This window comes from Phaseolus vulgaris, chromosome 8 (genome assembly GCF_000499845.2).
Source record: "Phaseolus vulgaris cultivar G19833 chromosome 8, P. vulgaris v2.0, whole genome shotgun sequence".
Lineage (NCBI taxonomy): Eukaryota > Viridiplantae > Streptophyta > Magnoliopsida > Fabales > Fabaceae > Phaseolus > Phaseolus vulgaris.
In genome coordinates this window covers 61,246,166-61,268,810 of record NC_023752.2, presented here as the reverse complement: position 1 = coordinate 61,268,810, position 22,645 = coordinate 61,246,166, and the positions used below count along the sequence as shown (strand labels likewise).

The window sequence follows — 22,645 nt, the reverse complement described above, 5'->3', positions numbered from 1 at the left end:
GCAATAAATCGTCATCATCCAACATTTCCATCAATTTCATTCCTGGTACCTCTTTTCCTCTGAAAGATTATAATTTTGCTACGGTAATTTATGCCAAAATATACGACACAACATAAATTGTTTCATTTGTATTAATAATTTTGAGCCAAACTTATGTAGTATAACTATTACAACGATAATAAGTATCATGTGTGGCACACACAAGGATGACATCATTTATGTTCTTCATTAAAACAGAAAAAGATTCTTGCGTTTGTCAAAATAAATAAAAGCAGAAAATTGATGATAAGTACCAAATTTGAGATCAACTGGCCGCAAAAATTGATTGTTCATAAAAACTCTCCTTTAAAGTTCCAAAATTTGTTCTATTTTTGACATGTTTTGCTGTCAGAAAATGCCGTATATTCTGCACATCCTATGAGTGCATAGAATTTAACAATTTCAAAGCCAGAGCTTCTTGCTCCTCCAAAGTACGTGCATTCCCTGCCATTTCATTTCTTTCACCATCGTCACTGTCACTATCGAAGTATACTTTACTCTTTTTATGCCGTCTGTTAACAGTTTCGTCTTCTTCTGACCCAGAAATGTCATCTTGGTCGTCCTCTTCTTCATTCCCAGCTTTCCATTTCATCTTCTGCTTTATTCTTTTTTCTCTAAGCCGCTGGCGCTCTACAAGCTTGTCTTCCTTGTCAGCCTTCTTCAAATCATCGCGCATCCTTCTATAGTATTCAGCTTTTTGTTCTGTATGATGACATAAAGACAGATGTGTCAAAAATCCAAGAACCCACATTTGAGCTAACTATTTCAATGCTATCAAGTACAAGATCGTATGAACGGATGCAATCTAGCCATGGTCAGATTCTTGAATCCAAGAATGATTGCAAAAAATACCAAAGAATTTTCTAATTGCTAAACGAGTAGTTATATATAAGGAAATAATTTGAAACAAAATTTTATTAAATGAGAAGTTTACACAAGTTGCTGGTTTGCCATTATTGAAAGAGGGTATATATATTAGTTAGAGTCAGTCACGGTACAGCTATCTAAGACTGAAAACTGTCACCAGTTAGTTAGCATATATAACTACTCATTTGTCAAACTCATTTCCTTCTCTAACTCAACTTCCAAATTAAAGAAAACACCATGACATGCAAGTTGCATTGTACATTTCCTGATTTATAAAGAAAAAAACAGAAATTTTGAAAACCATGCATTGAGAATTTGAGGTCCTACCTGGCTTCAATTGATAGCCTTACAAATGTACAATTTCACCATGCAAAATTATTACTAAGGTGCTTAAAATGGATATACATACCTGGATCAAGCAGCAAAGCTTCTTTGCCACTTTGTGCGCCAGCTATCCTGGCTAGCGGAGGAAGTGTGTTGCCTTCATCATCAAAGACAACCCTGGTCCCCACTGGCCTATGTACATTAATCTTGAGCTTCTTTTTCTTCAATACACGTGTTGCTGGTCTGCACAGGAAAGAACACAATTGATAAGAACAAAAAATTTGAAAATCCACATAAATGGCTCCCACCAAGAAATATGACGAATGCAACTTTATGCCCAACAATAAGTTTGAACTTTTTTATTAGCCATCAACATCATAAGATCTTTTGTTTAAAGGTGTCATTCTGCCTCAGCAATTCAAAACCAGAAGACTTGTCCAGCCTCTTCAACAACCATATAAAAAGAAACCAACACGGAATTATCAAAAAGTAATCTAAATTTTTATCAGTGCTACTGAAAACACGTAAACATACATTATTTCTTCAATTTCAGATGACTTCACTTCATCATCATTTGCAGCATCTGCTAACTGAAAAAGATCATTTTCGATTTTTTCATCCTTGAGAGGATCTGTGTCTATCTTGTTTCTTGAAACCTCCAAGACATTATCCTTACTTGAATCTTCTGGTTCATCTAAAACTGATTTTGTTGACACAGCTTTAGATTTAATTTTTTGGTTAAGAAAACGGATTTTGGGAGTCATTGGTAAACCTAATGATGCTGAATACTCGTTAACAGGCAGTTTCATAACATCAAATATGTCTTTATCCTTTTGTAGATGGATGGATCTCATATACGTGATGAACGCCCTCTGTGCCCGATGCTGCAGGTCTGGGTATTTAACCAGTAAAGATGCCAACAGACTAGAAACCGGTTGCAGTAGTTCTTGCCTTGGCTGAATAATCAGCAATTACAAAAGCATGGAAAGAAAATATGTCAGAAAAAACATAAAACACTGAAGAGAGCCAGAAATAAAACGGAAAACTTGATGTTCAAGTGAAGATTGAAATTGTGTGTATACTAATAATTATCAGGGCAAGTGTACCTTATTGAAATGCACTGGAACCTTTGCAGCTTTTAACTTTTCAAGCATTTGCATTTCTGAAGGCAACAGAAATAAAACTGACTTTCCACCAGATTTATATCGAGCAGTGCGACCAACTCTATGTATGTAAGAAGCTACATTTTCAGGACAATCAACCTACAAATGCGAGAGAAGTGAGACTTAGACCATAAAAACAAGCTTTCTGCTTCCAACATTCCACCCCAAAGCCCTAAGACGTGCTACAAGACAGAACACAAACAGGATGAGCCTCACCTGAACAACCCAGTCAACTGCCTTATTAAAATCAAGGCCTCTTGCAGCCACATCAGTTGAGAAGAGAACTGAGCGCTTCTCACAAAACTCAGAATATATTGCCATTCTTCTTTCCTGTTTCATCCTCCCATGAAGGCACTTCAATGGTATGCCAGGGTGCAGTTTCTTAAATGCTTCAAAGACAAATTTTACCTATTAAGAAGGGATGACAACATTATGGTAGGATAGTCAAGCTCAAGAATTTTGCACCCAAAAAATACAAACATTGAATCAACCAAATCCAGTGATCAACAAAAATCCTTTTCAACAGAGAATTCCCCCCATTTCCATTTGAAGTATTATGAGCACTTCATCCCAAAAAGCCTTTAAAAACTTTCTCACTGCAATAACCATAATCAGCACAACAGAAAACCACAACAGAAGCTCTACGAATGTAGACTACATCCATTGCAGTTACACATGCAACAGTGCATATATTACTAAGCTATTGAATATGACACTAACAAGCTAACTTTCAGTATCAATGATTAAACAAATTGCAATATCACATTCCCTCAAACTGCATAAAATTCTTGAAAATAATGAGTAGCTAGTGTAGTCATGCATGTGGCTAATCATCAACAGTGCAACTTTTCAGGTGGCTTGACAATAAAATTGTAATAGAAGCTTACAACATATGATTCCCTTCAAGAAAAATAACTTCTTTGACAGGACAGAAAAGTGGAGCTACCTGTTTACAGCTTGAAAGAAAGACAAGTATTTTCGACTGTAGATGCGTCTTTATGAAACTCCACAGCATATCTAATTTTTGATCAAGGGGAACAATCATCACAATTTGCTTCAGTAGAGAAGGTGTGGCAGTCACTGATTCTTCATGCACACTCAGATACTCTGGATCCTTCAAACTCAGTCTGGCAAGATCTTGAATTGACTTTGTTTGAGTTGCAGAGAAAAGCAAGGTTTGTCTACGCTTTGGTAGTTGAGAAATGATTGCATTTAGTTCCTTCTTGAACCCACTGTCTAGAATGCGATCAGCCTCGTCTAGCACCAAAACCTATACCAAAAAGACCATTCAATCCTCATTAAATAAATACTTACATATGTTGTTTACATAATTGAAGAGGAATCCAGGTTAAACTATTTTGTTATAAGCTGCTTTCATAAGTTATTCTAGAAAGCTCACTGAAATAAACTGATAGTACCTTACGAACATGTCATAAACTATTTTTCATAAACTCTCTCATAACACTTGCACAAAAATTTATGTCATGAGATAAGCTCAAATAAGTTATAAATAAATTCTTCCAAGCACACTCCTCTTGCCCAAAAATAAACCTAATGTGGAAGATAAAGTTTAATTACACAAATACTCCCCTTCAACCATTGTTGCTAAATCACCTACGTACTAGTGTAGTGTCTACCAAGGAAGCGAAATTTGATGAAGGTTATCAAGAAAGACAGCTAGCACACCCAAGTACTATATTATAAAACACACAAGGAAGTAGAGTGTGAAATAATAAAATAAAAATGTCGGAATTGTAACTCTAACTTCAGAGTCGAATTGGGATTAATCTATAACAGTAAGAAAAAAAAAAGGCTACACTGACCTGCATTTGTGAACAGTCAAAATTGGGAGTTTCATCCATGTGTTGCAGCAGTCTACCAGGTGTGCAGATCAATATGTTGAGCTCATTAACACGTTCTTTCTCCATGTCAACATCCTTTCGACCACCAATGAGAAGGCCAGCACTAAAATTATGGTGTTTTCCAACATCCTTCAACACATCAAATATCTGACCAGCCAATTCCCTTGTAGGTGATATGATTATGCTGCCAACGCCATCCTCAGGTCCCCATCTCTCTCTATACAACTTCTCCAACACCTATCATTCATAATCCACCATAAACAACTAACCATAAATATAAGAGTAAATTACACTGACACCCCGATATTTGATGAGATTGACAGAACCCTTGTATTTTTTTTCTATCTCATCACTGATTCTCTTAATTGTTTGAAAATTGTAAAGCATTCCACTGACACTACTTATATATTAAATAACTCCCCTGAATTATTTGAAAAACATCTCACCATGATCTCTTAGAAGAAAAGTCGTGGTAAACATTAGAAAAAAACAATGAGTGTGTGCAATTAATTTCACGAAACTTAAGTGTAATTTACTCCAACTATAAATATCACAATTCAATATCCCATTCGTTCACTATAACATTTTCTCACTCTTTAGCATTGCCGCGATTATATTATTATCACAATATTTGAATTAGTTTAAAAAAATGAAAGGAACTATAATCCGAAGTGAATGGAGAAAAATGAAGCACTTACAGGGATAATGAAAGCGAGGGTTTTACCGGAACCAGTTTTGGCGGCGCCGAGGATGTCTCGGCCACAGAGCGCGTGGGGGAGAGAAGCTCTCTGGATGTCGGTCATGACGACGAACTTGGCTGCCCGCAAGGCGTCCTTGGTTTTCTTGGAGAGCGGGAATTGGCCGAAGCGGGACGCGCCAGCGTAGCGCGAGTAGGTGTTGTCTTCGAGGCGACCAATGGGGGAGTTATTGGGCAGATGTGGGAGCGACATTGGGTTGGAGCCGGAGTCCGGCGGCTGAAACTGGATCCATGAATTCAACAGATTTATCTCTTCCTGCTCTGAGAGTCTCTGTTGCTTCCGAAACTCCTTCGATTTTGGTCTTCTCATTGTTCAAGCTTGATGAAGAAGAAGAATATGAAGAAGAAGAAGAAGAAGAATATGAAGAAGAACGTTGAAGCTTAGGTTTGGTTTGTGTTGTTGCGGCAGAAAGAGGAAGAAAGTTAGAGTTGGCGGCTAAAAAACATTCACCAATTCATCAGAGATTGGGCTGGCCCAATTAAAGACAATTCTTTTTTTTATACATTTTTTTAAAAGAAAATACACTTCCCAATTTTGTTTTTGCAAATTTTCCCTTCAATCATATAACTTAAATTGTAATTTTGATTTTCCAATTATTTTATTTGATTGAATATTTTATTATTTAACTATTTTCGTGATTTTTTATATAATTATTAGTGAAACACACAAACCGATATTTATTTATCCAAATTTTGTTATAATAAAATTAACGAATATGCTAATATCTATACTATATATAATCTATACTATTATATTGGATTTCCCACGTAACTATTTTTGATATATATCTATACCTGTTTTTGATATATATAACTATTTATATATATATATATATATATAAGTTAATTTTATTTTAAGTTATTTTGTAATTTTGTAAATATTAAAACAGTTATCAAAATGGAGTTTTTAAACATAAACATTTCTGCAATTAGTTTTTTAAATATATTTTTATTTCTTCAGTTTTCACTCACAGTTTATTTTCAATTTGAATTTATATTTGGAATTTTTATTATTGTTTTTCTCTCCTCTCTCTATCTTTTCTCTTTGTATCCCATTAGATAAAAAAATTCATTCTTCGAGATAAGAGTAGGAAGAAGAGCACACATCCCACGTTAGTCTCCGTAGGTGAGTTTTATTTTCTTTCTTGTTTAATTGTTAATGTTACTCATTTTTATCATTTTTATTTTTTCTACCCTGTTTTTTTCATTTTCGTACAGAGTTATCTTAACACCATTGTTGATCTTTTTCTTTTTCTTTTCATTATTATATTTATTTTTTTAGTTTTATGTTAGTGATTTATAAGAATGATGACGTAATTTATTTGACATCATTGCTAATGTGGGCATGTGGAGAGTGAATGCGTTATGAACATTTGCGGTAAGAGAGGAAAGAGATTAGAAAATAAATATTAGTAACAACAAATCAAAATTGGTTAGGTTTATTGTGTTATAAATTTAAATTTGTTTAATATATTTTTTTCTGTAACTTAATACAGTAGGTTGAAACTCATAAATAATGAGATAAAATGTTTGTATCTTATTTTTACTTATTGATATTTAACATTTAAAAAATATGAATACACATAATAATATACAATATAATAATAAAAAAATGTGGATGCATCGCTAAAACACATGTATTTTCGGCTAGTTATTATAAAACTATTATACGCGCTCAATATATATAGAAATTTATGTTAAAATAAAATTGATTTTAGTAAAAATAGTTTATATACTTCATTTCTTTTCATGTGTTTCGTTCAATAATGAAATTAAAATATATATTTCTTTTAGATTCTTCATACTTTTTGAATTTTATTATTAAATAAAAGAATAGAAAGAAATAAAAGATACAAATCTTATCAGAAGATGAATGATACACTCGTCATCGCATTGATTGATTAATTTTTTGTTTATTTTAAATAAAATAATTTTAAAATATACATATCATTTTACTAACGGACTTAGGCACTTGCGAAAAAAAATAATCACTGAAATATGTGAATGACAGAATTTTTTTTTATTGAAAATGAAAAATTGGAAAACATTAGTAAGAAAGAAAAAAAAAATAATACGGACAAAAAAAGAAAAAAAAAGAGACGCATTTCAATCTATTTGGTTATTGAAGTGCGTCTTAATGCATATAAGAAAATGGGAGACCCAAAACAAAAATACTTTTTATCAAGAACAAAAATATAATATTATTTATTAAGGATATTGAAAAAACTATAGATAAACAAAGTTATTTAAGCACCTATGTTATTTACAAATTTTACCTGCTGGAGAGTTTTTAATTTTTATCTTATTTTTTCTTAAAAACCAGATATAACCTGACACATTTCACAGTGTTCACTTTTTTCTTTATCGCGAAGTTATACATTAAAAACATGACAAAAATTAGTAAAAAATTAAGTTAATTTTGACCATTTAAAGAAACTAAAATGGTTCATATATGTCATTATTCATAATAAACTTACATATTTGTCCAGAATAAATTGATTATTGTGAAATTTGTTTATTTGATGATAAATTGATAAGTATTATGGCTTGAGCGAATGAAGCGGAGATTTTCTCTCTGCTATCACAAACTAGTTATGCACTCCCTAACTGCTTCTGCATTCCACCATTCATCTCTCTCCAAACCCTCTTCACAAAACAGGTTCTTCTACATTTTCTCTCATTATTCATATTGGAGTATCTCAGATTTTTGTTCTTTCTCGGACTTCCTTGTTACATTCAAAGCATTTTTTGGGTTTAATTATTTTTTGTTTTATTAAAAGCATTTTTTTCTTACACTATGTAATTGGGTTTGATGCTTTTCCATGGTATGCAAAGAAAGTTTCAATTTTGATGAGTGTGTTTCCAACCCTTTTGTTTGTAGTAATAGCCCTGTGTGAAATGTGAAGCTTGTATTTGTGGGCCAGCCTTGTGTGAAGTTTTTGGCATTTGGGTTGTTTGTGAAGTAGAAAGGGTGAATTGGGTGGAATTAGTTGTTTGTAGTTTGGGACAAGGACACAGTGAATTGAGATGAGTGGAGTGGGGATTGATATTGGAAATGAGAATTGTGTGATTGCTGCAGTGAAGCAAGGTGGGGTTGATGTTTTGTTGAATGATGAATCCAAACGTGAAACCCCTGCTGTGGTTTGCTTTGGGGAGAAGCAAAGGTTTTTAGGGTCAGCTGGTGCTGATTCTGCCATGATGCACCCCAAGTCCGCAATTTCTCAAGTGAAGAGACTAATAGGCAGGAGATTTGCGGACCCTGATGTTCAAAATGAGTTGAAAATGCTCCCTGTTGAAACCTCTGAAAGTGCAGATGGTGGCATTCTGATACACTTGAAATACATGAAGGAGAGTCATGTTTTTACCCCGGTTCAAATAGTAGCAATGCTCTTTGCGCACTTGAAGACCATAGCTGAAAAAGGTTTTGGGACCACCGTTTCTGACTGTGTTATTGGGGTTCCATCGTACTTCACCAACTTGCAGAGACAAGATTATCTCAACGCAGCAGCAATTGTTGGGTTGAAGCCTTTGAGGTTGATCCATGATTGCACTGCAACTGCTCTTAGTTATGGAGTTTACAAAACAGATTTTGCTAGTGAAGCTCCTGTTTATGTTGCATTTGTTGACATAGGTCATTGTGATACTCAGGTCTGTATTGCAGCATTTCAGGCTGATCAAATGAAGATACTCTCACATGCTTATGACATGAGCTTAGGGGGGAGAGACTTTGATGAGGTTCTGTTTAGTCATTTTGCTGCAAAATTTAATGAAGAGTACAACATTGAAGTGTATTCTAATGCCAGGGCATGTAGGAGGCTGCGTGTAGCATGTGAGAAGTTGAAGAAGGTTTTGAGTGCAAATCTAGAGGCTGATCTGATCGTTGAGTGTTTGATGGATGAAAAAGATGTTAAAGGCAATATCAAGAGGGAAGAATTCGAGAATCTGGCATCAGGACTATTGGAGAGAATTTGTGTTCCTTGCAACAAAGCATTGGCTGATGCAGCCTTGACGGTAGAAAATATTAATTCTGTTGAGGTAGTTGGTTCAGGTTCACGGATTCCAGCTATAACTGGAATATTAACTTCTCTATTTAAGAGAGAACTCAGTCGCAGACTTAATGCAAGTGAGTGTGTAGCTCGTGGTTGTGCTCTCCAGTGTGCAATGCTGAGTCCTGTTTTCCGTGTCAAAAAATATGAGGTTTGAATATTGAAACAAAACACTGATCCTTATACTATCTTCATGATATGTATATACGTAGGAGAGTAGATTATTGTGTCTGTCTGTAGATTGTTAGGTTAGAAATGTAATAAATACTAAATGAACTAAGTTGCTACCTTGGTTTCTAGGTTTATTTTCCGTATTTAGATCGCCCATGTCTCTTTTACCTATCTATGTTGAAATATGTCTAACTTTAATTTCTCATAGATATAATTTTTTTTCGGAATTTTGCATTAGCTTGTATTAGTCTATATAGAGTTAATGTAATTTTTTGTGTTTGTTCAGGTCCAGGATTCTAATCCTTTTTCCATTGGACTTTCATCTGATGGAAAGCCAATTCGTGCAGGATTGGATGGTGTACTCTTCCCAAAAGGCCAATCCATTCCAAGTATTAAATTTCTCACATTTCAGTACAGTGATTTACTCCGTTTGGAAGCATTCTATGCCAATCCAGATGAATTACCTCCCGGGACATCTCCTAAAATTTGTTGCTTCACAGTATGCCTTCTTTAGAACTTTACTATATTGCAAAGGAGTTTAGTTCATCTTGTCCATGATTCCATGTTATCTATATTGCCTCACTTTTCTTTATTAATTATTACCCTCTCTGTTCTTGCTTCTTCTGTTGTGTGCTTCATGTCAGGCATGTGGCAAAGAAAGTCATTGTTGTAAAAGTATTAGTAGTTATAACAATATGAGAATCTGTAGATGTGCACATGCTTGAATAAATGGTCATGTTCATAGGAGAAGGGAAGAAGATATGGTGGATCTAAAACCATCCATATATTAATTATCACAGGACAAATAAGTTATGATAATTAGTTGAATGCTGCCATTCCTTGTGCCAGTGATCATGAAGTGTTATATATATGCTTATCCATTTGTTTGTCACTTCTATTCAGATTGGTCCTTTCCATGGATCCCATGCAAGTAAGGCAAGAATTGAAGTTCAAGTTCAACTAAATTTTCATGGCATTATTGGTATTGAATCAGTTGTGGTAAGAAACCTTATTTTTATCTCTTCATATTGCATTATTAGTCTCTCAAAGATCTTTCTAAGCAGATGGACTCTTTTTCTGTCTTTTAGTTGGTTGAGGATCATGTGGATGATTCTCGTTCAAATTCTGAAACAATCAATATTGAACCTGTTTCTGAGACAATTGAAAATGCCTCAAAAGATAGTATCAATGAAAAGTGCGAAGCTTCTCATCATTCTGTAAGTTCTTTCATAGTGTTCTCTCGCACCTTTTTTAAGTGGAAGATATGAAGATATTAGTAAATTGCCCTTTAAACATGAAAAATTATATTGCCAAATTTTATTATCTGATTATTTATGATACTGAATTCTGTAACATATCTGTCAGACTCATTCAATTCATTTTTATAATGTCTGTGATGTTGTATCTGTACATTTTTATCTTGTTGAGATTGTTTTGATTGCAGATATGATTCATGTTGGTGTTTTGAGAAAATAAAAGTGTTACTATCATGCCTTGTTACAGGCTGATGGTACAAGAAAAGATAATGCTAACAGAAGGCTTCATGTACCAGTGAGTGAAAACATTTATGGTGCAATGACCAAGGCCGAGATATCGGAAGCTCAAGAAAAAGAACTCAAGTTAGCCGATCAGGACAAAACTATTGAGCAAATCAAGGACAGGAAGAATCTGTTGGAGTCTTATATTTATGAAACAAGGAGTAAGGTACACACTCAATATCTTTATAATATGTACACATGTCGGGTTTGTGTGAGATTCAGGTACATTGTATGAGTTTGTTTGAACAAACTTTTCCATAAGGATTTCTAAAAGTGAAAAATAAGGACAAATGAAATAAGTTCTTCTGTAAGTTAAAATTAGTTTATTGTAGAAGTTCTCTCATATAGTTTTTCTTAGTTTTTATTTTTTTAATTTGTGCATGAGTTAACTTTAACTTACAGAGAAATTCATTTAATCTTATCTTCTTATTTTAGTGATCCTTTTTTCTTCTTCATTATATTCATTTGTTTACCACGAGGTTCTCCTTCTTCAAAAACTAGAGCTTTAGCTTTTGCCATGTAAATATGAAAATGAGATAAAGTTGTTGTGTAGTCATTGATGAATTGATTTTGCGAAGCCGATCATAAAATCTGCATAGGATATGGAATTAAAATCTTATAGCTTATATCTTTTCTTGCCATTGATCTTAATAGTGTTTTTAAAATTATTTGATTGCATGAGTAGCTCTTCAGCACATATCTAAGCTTTTCAAGTGAACATGAGAGGAAGGACATATCGAGGAGCCTGAAAGAGACTGAGGAATGGCTTTATGATGATGATGGTGGTGATGTAACCGCAGATGCTTATTCTGCAAAACTAGCAGATCTAAAACAGGTAATTTTGTTTCTTTTGCAAAACATGTCTCCCACGCCACACTTCTTGTTTACACTCTTCATGTTCTGTAGCTGGTGGATCCAATTGAGTATAGATATAATGACAGAGAAGCAAGACAACAAGCTACAAGAGATTTGTTAAGTTGCATTGTAGAGTATCGAATGTCAGCAGGTTCTCTTCCACCCCAAGATAAAGAACTGGTACAATAATAAGTAGATGAATGACTGTAATTGTGGGATGTTGCCCTTAGTATCAGCTTTTGTGTGACAGCCATATTTTTTTCAGGTCATAAATGCGTGCAATAAAGCAGAGAAGTGGCTAAGAGAGATGAGGCAACAACAAGATCTTTACCCTAAAAACATTGATCCAGTATTAATATCAGTTGACATCGAGAGCAAGACAGAGCAGTTAAACTCGTATGCTTTCTTACCTTTCTGTTTTCCTTTTCAGAGGTTCATAATTGAAGGGTGCTATGATCATTCAATTGGGTCTGAAATATACACCTGCTGAAGCAAAGCATTGTTTGGTCCAAGTTATATAAGTTGATTTTATCTCAAAACTAGTGACTGTTACATTTTGATGTTTTCAGAGTATGCCAACAGATATTGAAATCCAACGGTTCTCCAATTTCAAGAGACGAGGATAAAGACAAGCAGAATACCCCATGAACTGAAGACATAAGCTTTTATTAGCTAATGGCTTCTGACATTATTGTTCTTCACACTTGTTCCCTGCTTGAGGAATTGAAAGAGAAATCTAAATACAGGGAAATCTTGGGCAATTACTGGTTCAATCGTCAGCTTTCATTATTTTATTTTTTGCCCCACCTTCTACTCAAAGCATCCAATGATTTTATCTTCATATTTTAACTGACTCTTTCAAATTCATTCTGTACCATGGAGTAAATATTTACGAACAATGGTTATTTCTTTGAAGATGCAGCACATGTGGTTGAGGGGGTACTTGAGTTGCCATTTTATGTCAGGGTTTACTTGAAGCTGATGTTTCCTTTCGTAAATATGGGAGGCTTGAACTAAATTTTACGTCTGTGACATTTGTTATTACCAAAAATGCAGTGTTGTCTAATAAAAAATTAGAACGCTTATCAAGGTTTCTTAAAGTTATAGTATTTTTGGAGTGGAAATTCCCAGTTTTTGAATCTGTACACGCGTGCCAATCTCACGTTCATAGTTTACGAATGTCATTGTACCCAAAATTATGTTTACATTCGTTCATATAAATGCAATATAAGAATACAGGGAAGAAAAGATCATCTGATGTCTTATTCACTCAAAATTTGCTTTAATCATTCCTATCGTTCATTTATTATCTTTCATCTACAAAAACCAGAAAGAAATTATGCATAATTAAGAAAAGCATAAAAACAACTAAGTGGAGAATCAAGCGCGGATCGAAACATTATTGTGGATCCCAATTGAATCATTATCTAAAGCTACACTTTGCTGGTGACCCAGGACCTTAGGTTCGTGTGCACTGTACATAACTACTTTCATGGCTCACAATATATACTGTGCAGAAAAATTTTAGCATCAAAACTTCACCAAGCAACAATCCCCTTTAATCAGGTTACTCATGTGATGCTGCATACTGGAATTGGACCTATAGGGTTTTGTCTCCATCCAAAACATGATACGGTAAACTTAGGGCAATGAAACAGGAATTGGACCTATACGGTAATGCTAGTCATAAGATCCACAAGTAAATGGCCGGGAATAAATGCCTTCAGTTTCTCTTCTTGGTTTTGGTAGTCTTGGAACCTGTTTTCTTTTTTGATCTCTTGAATGCTTTTCCGCTCTCCTGTAAGGGTCAGGCCTTTAGTGCTACATCACAACCAAAAGGACAACAAAACCACAGAATGGTATGCAAGTATATCTACCTTCCGATACTGTGCATAAGCACCCCGGCCGGTCAACTCCTGCCCACTTTTGTTGACATACACCTGCGACGGAAAAATAAGAATCAGGTCCTGATCGATTGATACAATGTGACAAAATAGGTTATAGATGGTGAATGGTTTAAAAGTTTTTCTCAAATTTTGATTTTGATTCTTGTCCAATAAAAAAGTTTGGTTTGAGGTCCTATAATTTCAGAACCACTGGGAATAAGTCCCTGCCATCGAGTGTACACTCTGACTTCGGTCCCAACACTACCAATTCCTAGTGATTTTGAAACTAAACAGACTCAACCAAACCTGTAAATTATAAGGATCAAAACAAAGTTGAGAAATTCTAAGTATCAAAACCTGAAATTGTTTAAAATATTTGCCTTAAAAGGCTATTCTAGACAGCTATACCAAGAATTGTAAGAATGACTAGAGTGAGTAAATTCCAGTAGGGTTTTGCTATTCTGTATTCGTCATTGGGGTGGAAGATATATTTCAGAGAATAAGAGGAGATTCAACACAACTATATCAAGAATTGAAAGGGAAACTATAAGACAAGTTACAGCAGCATTTGCAATAGCGTATTCTATATTCATGGCTGGAAGAAATTCAGGGAATAAATTGCAATTTGCTGAATCAATAAAAGCAACAAATCCACACTCTGGTTATAAGAAAGTTCGCTACACAGATAAAAACACCTTTCGACATTGCGATAACAACTTTGTATCTTTAGTTTCAATCATAAGGTGAAAAAAACTGACGTTCTAGATGAAAACTATGACACAGTATGCTACAAAATTAATACAGAGACACTAGCAGCAAAACTTGAGACTACAAGAGATATTTATAAAAATATCGATTACATTATAAAAAACAATAATGTAAGATACATATCGGATATCTAATATGCATATCAAATCGTGCATCATGGCAAGATATAAATCTTAAGTAACATCCAGTATGGGCTTTTGGCAGTTCAATTTACACAACATTAGAGAACAGCTCACATCTTATGACCATCATCTAACATGACAAACGTAAGTAAATTTAAGCAATCAATGTTTAACATCATTAAATTTAATTTTCTAGGATTTTTCACATACCTTTTTTCCTTCTGGAGATGTATACCAATGACCAGCAGATTGACCACTTGCTTGGACACGCCTTTTGCCAGCATCCTTTGGCGAACTGGCAAAACTTCTAGGATCCACCCAATCCCCAGAAGCACATGATTGGTTTGCAGGAATTGATTTGTTAGCTTTACTTTTACCTTTTGAGACACTATTCTTAGTGCTATTCCTCTTTGTTGCTCTCTTTCTAGAAGATTCCCCATGGCTAAATGGTGAAACAAGTTTGGGATCCACCCAGCCTCCAGAAGTGTTGAAAGATCCCTCAAAATTCAAATTACTTGATTTGTTTTTCCCCCTTGTTGAGCTGTTTACACAACCATTTTGAACTCCCTGCATGTTTGAAGCTCTTCCATTGCCAAATTGTCCACTAAAACAAAAATACACCAAAAACAATATGTAATGCAAAACGACAACCATTTTCTTTTTAAATCACTACCAATGACTAACTAAAAAACGAGCATGTGCTATGACTTACATGTAATCAATGTGTGAGGCATTAGGTTGCTGATTCACTCTGTCTATGGCACCTAATGGATTAAAATTCCGCAAGCGACTGCTAACTAACTGCTGAATTCTGGGATCCTCGTGGAAAAAATACTTATGAGCCGGATGAACTGGGTCCACAGATTCCCACTGTGGTTGATTCCTTTGACAGCTGGAACTGACCCCAGGATACTTCTGAAAGTGACTTTCATTCACATCACCCGGCACTTCCTTGCACTTATCAGAACGAAAGTACTCTTCACACAGCTCATTAAAAGCTGGTGTTGGCACAGAAACATTCTTCACTGGCGAAAAATCCTTCCATAGATCCTCGTTTCTGTTCTTATCAAAAGATGTTTTCTTGTTTTTATCTAAATGATTGCTAGGGTTAATTTTATTGGTCCCACCAACATTAACATCTGAATCATCAGAATCGGAATCAATCAGTTGGAACCTAGGAACAGAAACGTTCTTCACGGGCGAAAAATCTTTCCACAGATCCACATTCCCATTCTCATCAAACGATAAGTTCTTATCTTGTTCTAAATTGTCGCTAGGGTTAACCTTATTGGCGGCACCACCAACTTCCACATCGGAATCATCGGAATCAACTAACTGAAACCTACGGAGAGGACTGGTCGTCAGCTTGGGAAACATCAAGCCACTCTTCCCAGTTTCTAACCTAGCAGAAGCAGGAACATCATCTGAATGTTCCTTTCTTTTCCCATTTCTTGATGAGTTACTACAATGATGACGGTTTAAACTAAAAACTCTACCACCATCCAACGAAACTTTTGAGCTGCTACACACTGAACGATTCCATGACGATGGAAGCGAATGCACTAATAATAAATATTACAGCAGAGAAAATTACCAATTTAGAACAAAGAAGGGAAAATTATATTATTTAAAATTGAGAAGCGGAGAGAGAAAAGGTGTTACTGACCTTACCTTGATCGGGATCTTCCTGCGAGGAGAACTCCTCGATATCCTCGTCGGCGTCGGGGGATGGCGGAGGGGGACCACGGCGGAGACGCTTGAGAAGAGGACGCGGCGGGTCGGGTCGGGTGTCGGGATCGGAGTCGGAGACGTGGGCGGCCGGAGAAGGAAGTGGATTGATTGGGGAATGCGGCGGCGTGTCGAGACCAAGGGAAAATGAGGGCACTTCGGAGTTGGCCATGGAAATTGGAAGAGAAATTGAGAACGAGAGAGAGAAAGAGAATGGGAAAATTGAAATTAGGTTGAAGTAAATAAGGGTTTGGAGATTCGAATTTGGGGAAAAATGGAGGGAATTGGAATTTCTGGTTCGCGGGTGAACGAGTGAACGATGAAGTGTTGAGAAGATTCTCTTCAGGTTTTTTAAGTCTCTTAGTTTTTATTTACAATAAGCTCTTTTTATTCACATTTTTCATTGAATATCTAAGTTATTATTTATGTAATCAATTATGATAAAAACTATTTTAATTGTCTACTTCAAAATAATCTAATTATTTTAACTTGAAATCCTTTTTAACTATCTTAATGTATACTGTATCAAAAAAAATCACATATACCTTAGTTTTGATTATTTTAATTATTTTTCTTTATTGGTTAAAATCAACAAATTCAACTGCATTTTAAAGAATTATATAATAATTACAAGTGATTCTTTAATTATATATAATTGGAAATTACTTTAATTGTATCAAATAAAATAAAATATAAATATTGGCCTATTTAATTTAACTAATTCAATTAAACATATATGTGGAGTGCAGTTAATTAAATTAATATAGTCACATATTGCTACCTATGAAGAATAAAAATAAAAATTGTTTGAATTCACAGTGCAAACTCTAATCTTTTGTTTCTAATCTTTTGTTTGATAACATGTTATGTTCTTTATTTCCACTAAAGATATAAAGCTTTTATTGTCGTGTTCCATAAGTCAGAACTTATTCAACAATTATTATCAGCAAACAGAAGAGAAACAATGCTGACTTCAATTTCATTGTTTTTCATTAGATATACTTGGAGAGCACTAATTATCAAAATGAACAAAAAAGGAAAAAGACAGAATGCAAGGTAAATGACTCAGAACAAGTATGAAGTTAAATTTTTCTGTCCCAGAACCTACTAAAATACAATCTACAACAAATCCTAAGCAACATCATGAACGATAGAACATCAAAATCTGGAGTAGATAATGCTACCATCTATATTTTATGACAATATTTTTTCCCTTCAGATTTGTCCTCTGACTAGAATTGATACAAGTACAAGACAAGCCTACATGCTTCTCATAGTTTTTCTCAAGACCCTGCCTAAAGAAGTAAAGTAAGGCTGGTAATCCCATATTACAGAGCGAGCGATTTCCCCAGAAATCCCAGGGTTTGAGGCATTTGGCACAAGATAGTGAAAAGGGAATCTGCTTAAAGCTTAATATGAATGATGATGAAGAACTGAAATAAGAACTAATATGAGGCAGAAAATGTGCAACTATTCATGGCCCCTCAGCACTTTTGAGCAGATTTTCCTCAGCAGCATATATTTGTACCTTCACAATCTAAAATGAACTGCTTTTCATCAATCATTTATCAATTATCCAGGTTGCCAATCTGTGCAATACCTTAACTAAATCTTCTGTTTAAGAACATGGCGCAACTGAACCTTCTGGCTTTCCATTCTAGCCTCCAAAAGTCTGGCTTTCAAGCTATTCTTCTGCGCACCACGAGGAATGCATCCTTTCATACCACCTTTATGTGCATTTGGACTTCCTGACTCAGGACTTAACTGGTATAGAAGGTCTTGAGGGCTCAATCCACCTTTACCTGATCCATGATCAGGAGACATTATGACCCCATTTGATAACCTTCCATTTGAAAGCTTCCCATTCATTTCCTCTAGAGAGATTATCTTGTAACTATCCCCGTTGTTTGGGTATGTCCTCCAGAGCCTTGTTATGGATGATACCTTCTTTGATTGCTTAGTTGGTATAGAGCACACTTCACTTATTTCAGTTATTGGTGTCTCCTCACCTGCAGTTTCTTCCCATTCAAGTACACTTCTCCCAGAGACATTACTCTCTCGATGATTCCCGTTCAAAGATAGGGTACTCCCTTCTGGTGAATAACTCGAGCCTTGATCCTCAACATGGCTCACAGTTTCCCATCCACTTTCATCTCCTTCTACATCCCCATTATCATCCACAAATACATCAGGACGCCTCTGAATGCCATCCTTAGTTATGGCACTGGCTTCAGGACTCACCATGTGAATATTCGAGGCATGACTGGCAGAACTGTGAGAAGCACGTGGTTCAATCTCCCTCTCATTTGCCTCGCCAAAATTTGCTTCTTCAAAAATGGCATAAATGTCATCAGAGTTAGGGGGTTCGTATGAAAATCCCTTGATGTCTTGAATGTCCATCGCAGCTGCAGCCTGTTGGAGTGACTCTGCCTCTCTCAGCTCAGTTGTGTTCGGATCTGCACTTCTTGACTTGATAAAACTTTCCAAATCTGCAACAAGTTTATTCATCTGTGAATACTTCTCTTCAAGAGCAACTTTTGCATCTATCAACTTCATTTGAACACGTTCTTCACGCCATACTTCTGCCATCTGTAACATCTTCCTCTCCTCTTCCACTTCTTCCCTGTGTTTCATAGATTCCCTCTTCAATGCTTCCACTTCAGCCTTGTCTTCTCCAATTTCCTTGGCAAGCTCATCACACACTTCCTCAATCAATTCTCTGGCCTTCCTTTCCTTCTCACAATCTTGAATGTAGCGCTTTGCGGAGAGTTTGGCATCGGCCAACTCATTTACCAACCTTGAATTGACAATCTCAATCCTCTGGCGATTTTTTCTTTCTCGACTCAACTCTGATTTAATGTCATCAATGTATGCATGTATTTTCTCATGCTCTCTGCTTCTCCATTGCGCCCTTTCCTCACTGACTTTCTTCAGGAAATGTTCAAGCTTCTTTTTGGAGGAGCGGTGTTCAGTCTCAAGCTCCTGAATTCGTGCCCGAGCCTGCTCTAGTTCAGCTCTGAGAGCAGATACCACAGATACTGCACTTGCCTTTTGGTCAAGAAGTTTCATGTGGCTGTAGATATGATGTGCCTCTTCATCTGATGTTTTTAAACATAAAGGATCCCATTTTGTTGCACCCTCCATTTCAGTGTTGGAAAACTTGAAAGGTTCAGGCTGAATGAATAGCACAGAGTAGGTTTAATATTAGCACCTTAACTGTTTGCTCTTTCACTTTAGTAAGAAAAAGCATAACACTATGATACTCTTTGCTCATTCAGAAAGTAAAGGCTAATTACACCCAATAGGTTTACATGAAAAAATTGTTGTCTAAGTCATTTCTATGCAGACCTATACTTCTATATATACATAGCATGGATCAATGCAATAATCAGCATTATTTGTTAATTCCCAAGTTACCATCCAATAAACCATTTTTCTATCAAATTTCTATTTATTTGTTTCAAAGTTTAATTAGGGCATCCCATCAGGGGTGATGTCAACCTATATATGCATGAGTGTTTGCAAGGACAAGCTTTGATATATTACTAAAAACCTCCACAATATGAAATCATAAACAACACGTTGCTATGATTATCACTTAATGATTAATGTCATTTTAACAAAGACGATTAAAACAAGTAATTGCGTGACTAACCAGGCAATGGGATCATCAAGTAGTACAGGGTGCAGTTTTAACTTGAGTTATTACATGCATATGACATTCACTCAAGAATTTGCAAAGACTGAAGAGCTGTAAAAAACTTCTAATGGTAACATCATATTCAAGCAATTAGAAAAACCATACCTCACAGAAGTGTCCATTCTTCACCCCAAATATGGAACGGGGACTTTGCGATGGATTCTTCTTCAGATCAGATTCATGGATCATGCCATTGGGATGACCTAGGAACTGGTTCCGTGCATGACCACTTCCATGCTGCAGATAAGTGACATCACATCAGTAGTAAGAAAGGGAAACCTATAAAATTAATATTGCAAAGCAGATAATACAACATAACGTCAACTATTTACAAAGACAAACCCTACCCAAATGATTCTCCAATAATTAAAAAGACTAATAATTAGGTTTCCACTAGTACTTCAACGAAGAGCAAACAAAAAAAATACATTTGAAGCTTCAAAAGACAGTTGTTTCTGCTTTCATGAAAGCATAATCCATATCTCTTAACACAGAAACATGACAATAATGACGAGGAACCGAGGATAGAATCTGAAAACCCACCATTCAAAATCAACCAACAACAAAATCATCATAAAAAAATATTCCCGAACAATAAACTATAATTCTTTTCTGGGCCTACCACACAGTGGATGGAATAACCTAGTAGCATATAGCTGCAAAATCAATTTTAAATCAGAAAACGCTGAAACATGCGAGATGAAACAACACTCCCACGGGAACGAAGAAAAACAAGGGATCTCAACTCAAACAAGAGAAAAACAAACAACAAAAGGGTAATCGATGGAGATCCCACATTGACCAGCTACAAGGCAAATATAGCGTTTCTGCCGTTAAGCAAGTCTTAGAATAGTAACCCAAGTTCTACCTTATGTTCCAACCCCTTCCGGCCATCACCCGAGACAGTCTCCGGCAGATGCAGCCGCCAAAGCCCGGCGGCCAGTCTCCGCGCCGACACTACGACTTCCGTTTCCTTCTTGGCGCTCCGGCACGTTCTCCGGCGAGACCCGGCGAAAAAAGACTTCTGGTCCTCTTCGAGTGGATCCTCGTGGATCTTCCACTTCAGCAGAGGGGTTTCTGGTCTGCTCCGTTTGCCACCGTGCCTCCTCAACCGGGTTCCGGGAGTTCTCGGTTTCCGCCGCTGAAATGGCCGCGCCGGTTCAAGATCCCAGTCCGGCGAAGGGTTGTTGCTCACGCCCCTCGAAGCAATGCCCGCCGGGAAAGTCGCCTTGCCGGAATACTTCATCGTCGCCGGCAAGTCTCGGCCATAGGAGTTACCTACTGAATAAATGCTAATACTCGCCGCCGTGCGAAAATGAAACAGTGAATGCCCCAAAATGATTAAATGAAAACAGTGAGAGAGAGAGAAAGAGAGAGATAGAATCTGTGTGTTGTTGAAGTGATGAATGAAGTTCGTGAAGTGTTTGTAAGAGAGAGAGAGCACACGAGGAAAGTACACAAGAGAGAGAAACAGAAACAGAGAGAGAGAGAGTTTCACTGTTTCAGAGATTTTGGTGAGAAAAGGACGAACGAACACAGTGAAATACGAATACAGATACGCGAGAGGTGTACGTGGTGACGTATGTTTATACGGTCAACGTATTTATTATCACGCGCGTGAAATCATTATAAGCTGCTATACTTGGTATGCTTCCTGCTACAACACACGTTCTCATTTTAATGAAAAATCACGTTTAAATTATTTATTTATATCTGCAAATTATTTTTCTAATATCACCTCATATCATTATTTTACAAAATTAGACAATTTAAATCAATTGATTCCTTTTTTTTTAATTGTAATAATTTATTCAAGTTACAGGCATTCATAGTATAATGTAACATTATTTTTAATATAAACTTTTTTAAAACAAATCAAATATACACTATCAAAATTAATCACTCAATAAACTTGATTTTACCGTTTTCTTTGAATAATTTGCTGATTCAATTGCTTATTTCTTTTAATCTTTTGTCCTTTGATAATTATCAGCATTAAAAAAACTAAAAAATATGAAATTATAAAGGCTAAAGTTTTTAAAATAATATAACAAAAAAATAGTTTATTTATTATTTGTTATGAAAACATTATTAAAAGATGTGTGACTAATTTTATCATGTAAATTTGAAAGTAATTTGTTTAATCTCATTGAAATAATATTTGAATATAAAAAAGTTACTATAATAAATATCATTTTTAGATTTTTAAAATGATATTTGTTTCATAAAATATATAAAAAATAATTAAATGAATTAATTTCCATCAATTATAACATAAATTAGTTTATCACAATCAATAAAATACGATTTTTGTAGATTCTACATTATTTTTAAAATAAAAAAAAAAATACATTAAAAGATTCTTAAAATGAATAAACAAAATTCTTCAGGTATAAAAAATAAAATACCGAGTAAAAATTAAAACTGATCTATTATAAATTTTAGTTTTTTTCACACGTATTAAAACATAAAATAGTTTTTAGTAAAGCATTCATATTTTTTGATAAATAATTATTTTGATGGAAAAAAGAGTGATTAATCTAAATATTGAAAAGAAAAAACTGAAATAATAATAATTGTGAAAGAGAAAAAAAAGAGTAGACCTAATTGGTGAAGCATTAGGGTACAATTTGGCATGGCGTGATGAGGTGAAACGAAAGTAACGCACGCGCGATGAACGGAGAGTGTGAAGCACGCGTTGCCTTGGTTGTTCTGAAAAGCAAGTGGCGTCACTGTCTCATCTATTTGTTGCTTCCACACTTCACTGTCTTCTCCATTCACTCTACTTCAAAAGGTATCCGAGGGAGACTCCACGTGGC

General features: G+C 35.3%; 4 protein-coding genes across 5 annotated transcripts; 1 reads left to right on the top strand and 3 right to left on the bottom strand.

Annotated features, from left to right (window-relative positions):
* Window positions 1-297: 297 nt before the first annotated feature.
* Window positions 298-5,484, bottom strand: LOC137825915 (DEAD-box ATP-dependent RNA helicase 32). Its single transcript, XM_068631724.1, has 8 exons — window positions 4,954-5,484; window positions 4,217-4,492; window positions 3,340-3,663; window positions 2,610-2,801; window positions 2,337-2,492; window positions 1,765-2,186; window positions 1,316-1,473; window positions 298-741 (listed from the first exon to the last, which is right to left on the bottom strand). The coding sequence occupies exons 1-8, from the start codon at window positions 5,320-5,322 to the stop codon at window positions 416-418; spliced, it is 2,223 nt and encodes a 740-aa protein (XP_068487825.1). The 5' UTR covers window positions 5,323-5,484; the 3' UTR covers window positions 298-415.
* Window positions 5,485-7,356: 1,872 nt separating this feature from the next.
* On the top strand, window positions 7,357-12,707 carry LOC137824128 (heat shock 70 kDa protein 16-like). 2 transcript variants are annotated; one of them, XM_068629589.1, is made up of 10 exons: window positions 7,357-7,671; window positions 7,900-9,209; window positions 9,516-9,728; window positions 10,133-10,228; window positions 10,318-10,446; window positions 10,733-10,933; window positions 11,453-11,602; window positions 11,674-11,802; window positions 11,888-12,018; window positions 12,192-12,707. In XM_068629589.1, exons 2-10 carry the CDS (start codon window positions 8,040-8,042, stop codon window positions 12,268-12,270), a joined length of 2,298 nt encoding a protein of 765 aa, XP_068485690.1. In that variant the 5' UTR covers window positions 7,357-7,671; window positions 7,900-8,039; the 3' UTR covers window positions 12,271-12,707. The 2 variants fall into 2 exon arrangements, with proteins under 2 accessions (XP_068485690.1, XP_068485689.1); XM_068629588.1 differs by having other exon boundaries at window positions 7,490-7,671; window positions 7,894-9,209.
* A 149-nt stretch (window positions 12,708-12,856) lies between these two features.
* Window positions 12,857-16,482, bottom strand: LOC137824129 (uncharacterized). Its single transcript, XM_068629590.1, has 5 exons — window positions 16,070-16,482; window positions 15,111-15,960; window positions 14,609-15,002; window positions 13,500-13,562; window positions 12,857-13,420 (listed from the first exon to the last, which is right to left on the bottom strand). The coding sequence occupies exons 1-5, from the start codon at window positions 16,296-16,298 to the stop codon at window positions 13,346-13,348; spliced, it is 1,611 nt and encodes a 536-aa protein (XP_068485691.1). The 5' UTR covers window positions 16,299-16,482; the 3' UTR covers window positions 12,857-13,345.
* A 705-nt stretch (window positions 16,483-17,187) lies between these two features.
* LOC137824413 (uncharacterized protein At5g41620-like) lies at window positions 17,188-21,334 on the bottom strand. The gene is made up of 3 exons (XM_068630051.1): window positions 20,695-21,334; window positions 19,932-20,063; window positions 17,188-19,300 (listed from the first exon to the last, which is right to left on the bottom strand). Exons 1-3 carry the CDS (start codon window positions 21,070-21,072, stop codon window positions 17,732-17,734), a joined length of 2,079 nt encoding a protein of 692 aa, XP_068486152.1. The 5' UTR covers window positions 21,073-21,334; the 3' UTR covers window positions 17,188-17,731.
* Between the last annotated feature and the right edge of the window lie 1,311 nt (window positions 21,335-22,645).